At 38.0% G+C, this 11,443-nt stretch overlaps 1 protein-coding gene across 3 annotated transcripts in view; it reads left to right on the forward strand.

Moving 5' to 3' along the window:
- Window positions 1-5,532, forward strand: part of BRD10 (bromodomain containing 10) — a 116,052-nt gene extending 110,520 nt beyond the window's left edge. For all 3 annotated transcript variants that reach the window (XM_026001359.2, XM_072728403.1, XM_072728405.1), the window contains one exon: window positions 1,245-5,532. In XM_026001359.2, the coding sequence (XP_025857144.1) occupies window positions 1,245-4,885 (3,641 nt within the window). In that variant the 3' untranslated portion in view covers window positions 4,886-5,532. The remainder of the gene's footprint in view (window positions 1-1,244) is intronic.
- Window positions 5,533-11,443: the final 5,911 nt, after the last annotated feature.

Raw genomic sequence — 11,443 nt, forward strand, 5'->3', positions numbered from 1 at the left:
GAACTGTAGGCATGTCTTTGCGCATTATAGACCACACATCTTTGATCTACAATCATAGATCTCTAAAACAGCTTCATCCTCTTCTTTTTATTATTACTATTTTGAAGCACTGTTCTTAAATTTGATTTAAATTCAACTTGACAAGTCCCTAATACTGTGAAGACTTTTATGAGGAATGACCAAGGTTGATGGCCAAATGAAACCTCAGAGTAGACATATCTTTCTAATAAGGAGGTTGGATTAGATTATCTGTAATTCGGGCAACCCCAGTGGTTTAGCGGTTTAGCGCCACCTTCAGCCTGGGGTGTGATCCTAGAGACCTGGAATTGAGTCTCACGTCAGGCTCCCTGCATGGAGCCTGCTTCTCCCTCTGCCTGTGTCTCTGCCTGTGTGTGTGTGTGTGTGTGTGTGTGTGTGTGTGTGTGTCTCATGAATAAATTTTAAAAAAAGATTATTTGTAATTCATTTCAATTTATCAGATTATGTTATTCCATAAATCTAGTTACTTTTTTCTTTAAATCTAGTTAAATAACTCCCTTTAGTTACATAAGAGTTTAGTATGAAAATTTGCAGTTAGAAATGTTGTTTTACATGTCTTTAGTGCATTGAAAAGGAGTAACTTCTCATCAACCCAGCTTGACCATATATGAACATAAATTTTTTACTGTAGGAATGAATAAGTAAGCACCAGGAAAAACTGGACATTTTCCATCCTTTAGAGTCTCTGAAATTGGATTAGAATTCTGAGCTCTAATTGCTGGCTTGAGTATCTCTTTTTTTTTTTTTTAATTTTTATTTATTTATGATAGTCATAGAGAGAGAGAGGGGCAGAGACACAGGAGGAGGGAGAAGCAGGCTCCATGCACCAGGAGCCTGACGTGGGATTCGATCCCGGGTCTCCAGGATCGCGCCCTGGGCCAAAGGCAGGCGCCAAACCGCTGCGCCACCCAGGGATCCCGAGTATCTCTTTAAGAGATGTAAATTTTCCTTTGTATTTGTATTGACAGCAGAATCAGTAGTTTGAACAAAAACAAATTTCTCATTATTGTTATGTCATCAAGATTGCTGTATCAAAGATCATGTTACATTAATTTCCAATCAGGGTGCTGAGACTTTTGAATCATCCTATAATAAATTTAATAAATTACCCGTTCAGAGATTGATTTCCTTTTTTATAATTGGTCTTATTACTGCTATTCAGTTGCTGTTTTATTTAAACAAAATACTTTTGTAATTTTTTTTAGATGATAAGAAACTGTCTGAAATAGATTTTCCTATGGCCAGAAGCAAGTCGTTGAAAAAGGAATTGCCTTCTAAAGATGTTCCGAAGATACTGCCTAAAACACTTAAACGACAGTCCAAACAAACAAATTATCTGGATGATAGCACAAAAGAGCTTTCCCCAAGGAAGAGAGCAAAGTTAAGCACAAATGAGACAACAGTTGAGAATGTAGAAGGTGAGATGCAGATTGACTGTGTGAATGAATTAAAGCATACGGAGCCACTGTTTCCAGAGTCATTTGCCTCAGTGGATTCAACACCAGTATCTATTCTCCAGAAAGGGACCAAACCTATTCAGGCCTTGCTTGCAAAGAATATTGGGAACAAAGTGACCTTAACAAATCAACTGTCCCCTTCCACAGGTAGAAGTCCTCCTGCAGTGGATAAAGCAATTCTGTCTCCTCCAGAAGCAAGCCCCATAAAGCCAGCATTGACCTGCCACAGCAGTACAAAAGGTCCTTTACAAATGGTCTACAAAATGCCCTGTGGCCAGTGGTTGCCCATAGATCTCCAAAACAGCTCTGTGAAGATTCAGATGCAACCTGTGCTAGATCCTAAAACAGGAGAAAAAATCATGCAGCAGGTTCTCATTCTGCCTAAGAATTTTGTGATTCAGCACAAAGAAGGGAAAGCAGTTGCAAAAGAAATACTGCCACTTGAACAGAAAGGTACAGAACAACATTGTTCATCTTTCCCACAGACAGCAAATGTAAACTCTTCTTTAGCATCAGTTCTTGTCAGCTCAGTGGGAACTGTTTCTAACCAACTACCTAATATAGTTTTCAATAGGACTATTCCACCTTTGTCAAATGTGAGTAGTGGTAGGCCACAACCTTTGTCACCTACAACCTCCATAAGTAATTTTTTAACACCACCAGTTAAGACTAGCCAGAGTGAGTCAGGAAAAGGCAAGCATGCAGTTTCAGCAGCTACATTCTCCCAGCCAGTTGCTTCATCCATTTCCTCAACAGTTCAGCCTCTGTTATCAGCATCTACACTAAGTAGATCTACAGATCCTGGTAGTTCCCTTAACTGTTTTGCACAACAAACTGCTGATTCTTCTGAAGCAAAGCAAGAACTGAAAACTGTGTGTATAAGAGATTCACAGTCAATTCTTGTTAGGACACGAGGTGGGAACACTGGAGTTGTAAAAGTACAGACCAGTCCAGATCAAAATTCACCTAATAGCTTATCTGCAAGTTCAGTTTTCACTTTTGCTCCTCAGCTTCAGGCATTTCTGGTGCCCAAATCTACAACTTCATCATCCTCTGTTTTTTCACCTGCAGTTGGAATAACTACTACATCTAGTCTCCCACCTTTTAGCCAAACACCAACTTCTGTTTCTATTCCAACTGGCTTTAATCCGTCAGTGGGTAAGAATCTCAGGCTTACATTAGGCCAACCTTCCTGCAGTGGTAATTTGGGCCACATGATAGATAAAGCTTCACACATGCCTTCTTCTCCCTTAAAGTCCTCTGTTTCTTCTGGCGTTCTACTACCATCAACAGCAAATAATTCACTAAGTGTAATTAGCATATCAACAGGAAATCTTGGACAAACCAATGCAAATGTTATTCATACTCCAAGTAAACAGCAACAAGTAGATTATTTCATGAAAAATTTCCCTGTTACAAGATCAGAAGCAACAGCAGCAACAGATGGAGATGCGATCAGCGGGACTGCAGTTCACAAACTTATGTTGGTGTCAGCTCCATCTATTCTTTCTTCTGGCAGTGGAACTGCAATTAATGTGACACCTGCACCAACATCTACAGGTGTTTCTGCCCAGAAATTAGTTTTTATTAACGCTCCAATTCCCAGTGGCTCTTCAACTCCAGCTATTGTAGCAGAACCATTAAAACAAACTCTTCCTCCCCCTTTGAATAAAACATATGTTAAGAGTTCAGAACAACCCCAGATAGTGCTAATTCCATCTACAGTGGGAGCACCAATAAAAATAAATTCATCACCAACTGTGTCTCAGATAAAAGATGTGAAAATTGGATTGAACATAGGTCAGGCAATTGTAAATAGTTCAGGCAGTGTGCCTGCTGTACCATCAATTAACATATTGCAAAACGTAACCCCAAAAGGAGAAGAAAAAAGTACGAAAGGCTATGTTTTGCCATTGTCAACAAGTGGTAATTCAATTCCCGTAAGCTCAAATTTTGTGAGTCAAAATATTACTCCTGTTAATGAATCAGTGGTTTCTGCAACAAGAGCAGTAAACATGTTTTCAGTAACAGGAGCAAATATGTCTTTGGGTTCTCTTTCAGTGACCTCAACCTCTGCTTCTGTTGGGACACGACCTCCTGTTTTAGTCAGTGGAAATGATACCTCTTCAAGAATTATGCCTATGTTGTCAAATAGACTTTGCACATCAAATCTCGGAAACACTGTGGCTATATCAACTGTGAAAACAGGACATCTTGCATCATCTGTTCTGATTTCAGCTACACAACCAACAGTGTCTCCTAAATGTTTAACGTCAGCTTTGCAAATCCCTGTTACTGTTGGCTTGCCTACACCTGTGACTATATCCCCTAAAATAATCAACACAGTTCCACAAGTGGCAACAGTACCAGGAGCCACACGTTCTATATCTCTTTCTAAAAGACAATCTTGGACTTCTGTCCAGTTTCAGTCACCAGGGACTTCAACTACAGTGCCAACAAATATAAACACAAATAAACCTCAGACTGAATTGCCACCCCTTTCACCAAGTCCAGGTAAAGTAATTAATATTTCCAATTTTGCTTCTCTGCCAAACCAGCAAAAAATATCTCCTGCTTTAGTAAAATCAACTCCCAGTTACAGTTCAGCTCCAGGTGGTTCTGCCATTCACACTGCTACAGCACCATCTAATGTAAATAGTGTGATAGGGGGTCAGTTCAGTGAATCTTGTATTCAGCAAAAAATAGTCATCAACACCAGTACACCTTTGGCACCTGGCACTCAGATCATGATTAATGGAACCCGGTTTATTGTTCCACCACAAGGTCTTGGAGTTGGCAGCCATGTTCTTCTTATATCTACTAATCCAAAATATGGACCTCCCTTAGTTCTTAACAGTGGCCAAGGCCTTCCACCTACATCAGTAGATAACCCTGCCGAGATTACACTAACATCAAATAATTCTTTAAGTGGGCAGCCTGTGAAACAGTCTCTAAGAAGCTCTACAAAAATTGTAAACTCTCTTGGGAATGCCAGTCATCTACCCACAGTACATACAACTCCACAAATCATAAACACAACTGCTAAAGTTTCTGTTCCACCTCCCACACCAACAGTGTCATTGACTTCAGTAATTAAGTCTCCTCCCGCTCCTCTTTTGGCTAAGACATCTTTGGTTTCTGCCATTTGCTCTACTAATCCTCCACTGCCAAGTAATACATCAGTATTTCATTTGGACACATCAGTCAAAAAATTGTTGGTTAGCCCAGAAGGAGCCATTTTGAATACCATAAATACTCCAGCATCTAAGGTTTCTTCTGTCTCTCCATCTCTGTCTCAAATTGTCGTATCTGCCAGTCGAAATCCTGCCTCTGTCTTCCCTACTTTTCATTCATCTGATTTAGAGAATCCCGACACAGCTGCATCTTGAATTTAGACTAAATGAGCCAGTTTTTAAATAATGGGGCATTGTTTTGACTCTCAAAAAAATTTTAACTTTATTATACTGTTGAAAACATGCTATACATAGTTGTGTGTGTGTGTGTATTAATGTATCTTTTCATTAGCTTGCAACAAGGCTTTGTTTTCTTGGGGAAGAAAAGATCTATTCCATTTCACTCATTGGTATGAGTATGTTTTCAAAGAATGCTTAAAATAGACAGTTAGGATTTACCTGTCTGTGTCACATAAATTGAACAGTCAAGTTTCACTAGTTTGGAGTAAGCTAGCTGTTGCACATTTGCATTGACATGTTTCTTCTTGAATTTGGACTTTTGGAACGTGTATCTACAATACGATATCTTGTGTCATTAGTGAAATCTTGTTTTTGTTTCTGTAAAAATATAAATATATATATATATATTTATGCATTGTGAAAATGCAGTCCATTGTGTAAAATTGTACATATTCCTAAATCCCTAACAACCTGTACTAAACTATATGTACAAAGAACTATGTTGTCTTATTTATGTTTTGTTTACATAATGTATAGTTTTTTAAGTATTTTAGTAATTTTGGACCAGTGAACTGTTAGCAACAATGCAGAGGAATCTGCATGTAATAAATTGAGTTGCTGTATTTCTGCGTTTGAATACCATTTTTAAAGTGCGTTCTTATCCCGTTGAAAGAATACATTATATAAAATGAAGATAGCCCTTTACAAAAAGGAATTAAGGCTGGGAAATTTGAATTAATGGCTAGCATTTGCACAATGTTTTGCAGTTTACAAACTTTACTTCACATATTTAATTTTCACAGTACTCTTGAAAGGTTACATGATGTTGTCCAAGGTCACCCAGCTAGTGGGTGGTAAACCTGAGCTGGTAGTGGTAAACCTGATGCTTTAAATCTTTTTTCCATAGACTGTGCATTACTTCTGGTATAAAATTTCACTCTGGATTTCATTGTTTTAAGTTTTTTCTCTTATTTCACCACCAAATTCTACATTGACCAAAATAAGTAATCTTTTTTCAGGCCCAGTATATTTGGTATGTGTTTATGCACCTCCGATATGTTTTATTAACTTTTTATTTTTAAATCTTAGATTCACAAGAAGTTCTGATGCTAGTATGAAAAGGTTCTACATACTCTTTAGTTTCCCTCTGATATGTCTATTTTTATACTGAGGTGTTTTTTCATAATTAACTGATTTTCCAAAATGATAAAAACATGAATTTTTCTTTTTAAATTTAGAATAACAAATGAATATGGACACCTTCAATTATTTATAAGTATTCTTTGCTTTTACTGTATTTTTCGATCACAGAGCAGTTACTTATATTCTGTTGTAAAGCAAGCAATTTTTATTGGTCAGCTTATTCTCAGGGTTTGACTTTGTGGTATTTCAGATTATGCCTCATTTTAAATAAAAGATAGATTTTATTTCACGAGGAACACTGAGTAGTGTATAGAATTGTTAAAATCACTATATTGTGTACCTGAAACTATAACACTGTATGTTAACTATACTGGAATTAAAATTTAAAAAAGAAGAACAAAGGAACATAGGGAAGACATGCGCGCGCGCACACACACACAATGTAATTGTTTAGTTATAAATAAATATTTTTAAAAAGACAAAGCAAGAAGATAGATTTTATATTAAAAAGTAAAAAAAAAGATTTTATATTTATTGAATCTTTATATCCATTATCTTATTTGGGATACTGATTGTATACTCTTTCACATTACGTTTATAATGATATTGTTAAACCTCGTCACGTGGAGTTATAGTCTGGAGTTGAAAATAGAGAAGAGTAGACCTAAGACTTTCTTTGAAACTACATTGAAATTTATTAGTTATCAAAGTGGAGAGGGCAGTGAGAGTGTTCGTGGAAAGTTGCTAAAGGCTCTCAAAAAATTATAGTTATGTTCTAAAACAGTACCTTTGCCAATTTTGTCTATGCTTTACTATGTGGTCACCCTTCCCCTCTCCCTATCAGTTTAGGAAGACCTTGGATTTCAAGGGGATTTGGGTAATGTTTGGAAATTCATTGAATTGTGCCTAGATGGTGCTCAATAAATGAATATATTTACATACTTTAAAGCAAAACAACCTGGAATTATTCATCTTTTGCCTGAAAAGAATTCTCTAAGCCATTTCCAGAAACTAATTTACTGAATTACCTATGGCCCAACTTTAATCCCAGTGAGAGACCTAAACTAATTATTAACCACTAATTCTTTTCTAACTCTTAAATACAAAATCCTAATATGACCTTTGAAACTCTGTGATCTGGTGAACTTTTTACAATGAAGCCCAGGCCCCTACCCCCATCCCCTTAGGGCTTAAAAAGCTCTTTAGTCTATTCCTGCTTACCTCACTAGCTTCTTTTTTTTTTTTCCTCACTAGCTTCTTTTCAACATATTCTTTCCTTGCTATTTGCACTCTAGTTTTCTTTTGGTTTCTAAAATTGTTCAAGACAAATCGGGGTCTTCCCATTTGTTCTCTTTGACTTAATGTTTCATTACAGATCTCCTTACATATGACATAACTCCCTCTCCTTACCACACTCAGCATGAGATACCGCAGTCACTTACAGATTGAGGACATAGTTTAAAAAGGACATAGTACTATACTACTGTAATGAGATTATTTATATGCAATTATTTAAAGCCTATCTTCCTTTTTAAAGAGGGACCTTGTCATTTGTCTCCATCATTGTCACCTCAGCCACTGGCACCCAATAGACATTCAACATATAGTTGTTGAATAAATCAGTGAAAAATCTAGATAGCTTCTTACATTATCTAAGGTCTGTTTACTTTTTAAAATTAATACTCCACTTTTTACTAGAAATTTGACTGAATTAATGGATTTGTATAATCAAAAGCCAAATTCTTTTTCCTTTGCTTCCAGTTTGGTAGGTCAGGTGGATTCCTGGGATCTTGGCCAACGAGTACAAAGTCAAACTACTCAGTTCTTTGTATACAGTGTTATCATTAAGTATTCTTCAACAGTTGTTTATAAAGGCATTAATGCAAAGGAAGAAAAGTCATTACAATGCTACCTGAATGGCTTTATGGTACTGGAATAGTATGTTACCACACATAGTGTAGAATTAGGACACTTGGAAGTCTGTATTCAGCATCATTTTTTTTTTAAGATTTATTTATGTATTCATCAGAGAGAGAGGCTGAGGGAAAAGCAGGCTCCCTGCGGGAAGCCCAATGTGAAGGGGGGGGAGGATTCCGTCCCAGGACCCCGGGATCACACCCTGAGCCCAAGGCAGATGCTCAACCGCTGAGCCACCCAGGCATCCCTATTCAGCATCATTTTAAAAGTTAAGTTAAAACATGCTAAAATAACATCTCTTCCTGGTATGTTAGCTCTTTCCTCTCATTTCCTGTATGGTTTTTGCTGAAAATTTTTTAATTCTCCTTTGTGAGTAATAAAAAAAAATTATATGTAAAGTACTAAACGTCTCTTTAGATCCCTGTTTCCATTTCAAGTCTCCAATTTTTTGGGTGCATTTAATTAATTGACATCAATAGCTTTATAATTAAAGCAGTAATGTCTATAATATGTACACTAAAATGAATGAAAATGTTTACTTGATCCAGTATATCACATTAACTTAGTGGATTAAGAAATCTTTAATATTAAAAATTTGAGAATGTAGCAAATTCTGAAAGTGATCTAAGAAATTTGATGAGTTATCCGGAATTACACTGTACTGTAACAGAGATGGTCTACAATTTACCGTAAGTCATTCCACAGGTTGTTTTGCTGTCACTTGGGCCTGAAGACTCATTGCTGCTATAATGCTGTCAATCCTCCCAGGCATTTTTACTAACTTATTCAACAAGAATTTATTATGCATGACTTGGTGTTTGGTTTATTGACAGGAAAGGTGAAGGGCATGACAGAGTTCAGATTCTTAGAATTTAACTTGGAGACAAAATCTGAGTGTGAGAATTCTGTAGTTAATATATGAAGAAGTACTAAAGAATCAAACGTGTTTTTATGTGTATGTAATCCTTAATATCATTCTTAAGGTAATTATCAATGTAATTGGAAAATATAATTGTCAACATAAGTTTCAAGTTCAAAGAGGTATAAATCCATTTGACACATTTGTTGAGAACCATGTAATTGCAGAAGATGTAGGAACAACACAGATGAATAAGATCCCATCCCTGTCCTCAACACAAAAGACAATAAAAGAATATAACAAGTTAAAAGTAAATGTCATCAGAATAAAGAACTCTTAAGAATTTAGCCTCAGTGTGATAAAGGTTTCATACAAGAGGTGGCATTTGTGCTGGGATGGGAAGTATTTGTAGAACTGAGCTTGCAAGGACTGAGAAAAACAGAGAAGTTAATACTGTGTTGCACATTTGAAAGTTGGTAAGAGTAGATGTAAAAAATTTCTTCATAAGTAAAATTGTAACTGTGTGGTGACAGGTGTTAACTAGACAATGTGGTGATAGTTCTATAATATATATGTAAATTACGTAAACCTAAATACAATGTTATATGTCAGTTATATCTCAATTTTAAAGAAAAGCACAAGTAGCATTTAGGGAGCAGAGCAATTGAGTTTGAATGGGATATTATTAGTTAAGAGGGCCAATGGGGAATAACTAAAAAATAGGTGAGTAGAGCATTAAAGAATTGAAAAATGTTCTGAAAGTAGTTAGGATGCTACTGAGGCCTTTGAAGCAATGAGTATTAACAGAAAGACCAATTAAATTACCTTGCAAGATCATTGTGAGGGTTAGATATGATAATTTATGTAACACACTGGGCCCAAAGTCTGCTACCAAATAAATGTTTAATAAATAGTACCTGCTATCATTTACTTGACTAGAGACAAGACAATTGGGAAGTTTCTAGGTGAATCAAGAAGGTATATGAAAACATTATCTAGTAGTGATGGTAGCAACAGAGAAGTGACAAAAAGAGAAACTATAGGTTTGCCCCAATTTTCAAAAGTTTGCATTATTCTACTTCACTTTTACAAAAGACCTCCATTAGTATCTGGTTTTGCTAACCAAAGGAAATCCAAAGAGGTTTTTCTCTTTTACAAAAAAAAAAAAAAGAGAGAGAGAGAGAGAGAGAAAAGCAAAAATAGCATTCAGCGTTTGTTTTGCAGTGAGCCTTTATAAAGGCAGCAAGCATCCCAAGCAGTGAGAGGAGCAGCCGGTCGGTCAGGCGGGGGCTCCGGGCGGAGGGGGCTGCGCCCTGCTGCCTTCGGGAGCCGCGGCCCCGGGAGCGACCCCAGCAGCGCAAGCCCCGGAGCCCAGGATCCTGCGCTCCCCCCGGGACAGGGGGGCGGGGAGGGCCCAGGACAGCGGGGACGCTCCTGCCACCGCTGCCGGGTGCCCCCGAGCTGTGCGGGTCAGTGCCCCCCCGCCCCCGGAGCATCCAGGCCAGTGCGGACGGGGAGCTGCGGTCGGTACTGCGGGAGCTGACGCCAGGGCTGGGGACCTGGCCGCCACCAGTAGGGTTGTCCCTCCTGGTGTCACCCTGTGCCTGGGAGGGGCGGGGCCGCCAGGGGACAGGGGCCTCACGGGGTCAACAGCTCCCACCGAGCCCGGCACCCGGCAGGGGCGGAGCATCTCCCCAGGTGCACACACCTGAGAACCAGCACAGCAGGCCCCTCCCCCAGAAGACCAGCTGGAAGGACGGGGGAAGAGCAAGTTCTTGACCGAGCTGCTCTGGAAAGCTCCAGGTGAGGTTGAGAGATTTATAGTACATAGAACTAGAGGATACCCTCCTTTCCCCACCCCATTTTCCAGTACACCTCGTTTTTATATCAGACTATAAGTTTTCAATATTTTTTCTCTTTACCCACCTTAACCACAATATTTTTCCACCTCTTCATTTTTAAGTTTCTTCCTTTTTGAATTTCATATTTCTACAATTACAGGTCTTAGATATATTTTGCACTTCTAGATTCACTTCAACATACTCCATTTAATTTGGGGGGATATACAAAATATGTTTTTTTGTTTTGTTTCTTTTGCTTTTTCTGCCTCATTTTGTTCTACAACGGTGGAAGTTAATACCTTCTAAAACATGACCAGCCTGCACACAGAACCAAGTGGTATACCGTGCTGGTACATTCTGTGAGATTATAAACTCTCTTCATTCCCATTCTGCCCCCTTTTATCTCATTTTTCTTTTGATGGTCAATGCTGGGGCTTTCTACAAGTATTGCTGGTTTATATAAAATTGGGACTGAGCATCTTCTAACACACAGAACTTAACAAACTCAGAACCAAGAAGTTCACCCTCTAGGACCCCTCAGGTAGACTACATTCTCCCTCCACTACAACTTCTTCACCACCACCATCTCCCAGTCCCCCTTTTGTTTTTCTCCTCGTTTTACTTCTTTTTTCTTTTTCCTTTTTTTCTCTTTACTTTTGCTTTTTTTCCTCTTCTTTTTTCTTTTTTTTCTTCTTTGGGATTCTTGGCCTTTTATGTTTCAGTACTTTGTTTTAAAATTTGTTTTTCATGTTAGTGGTCCTTTTGTTTTATTTC

This window comes from Vulpes vulpes, chromosome 12, assembly GCF_048418805.1.
Source record: "Vulpes vulpes isolate BD-2025 chromosome 12, VulVul3, whole genome shotgun sequence".
Lineage (NCBI taxonomy): Eukaryota > Metazoa > Chordata > Mammalia > Carnivora > Canidae > Vulpes > Vulpes vulpes.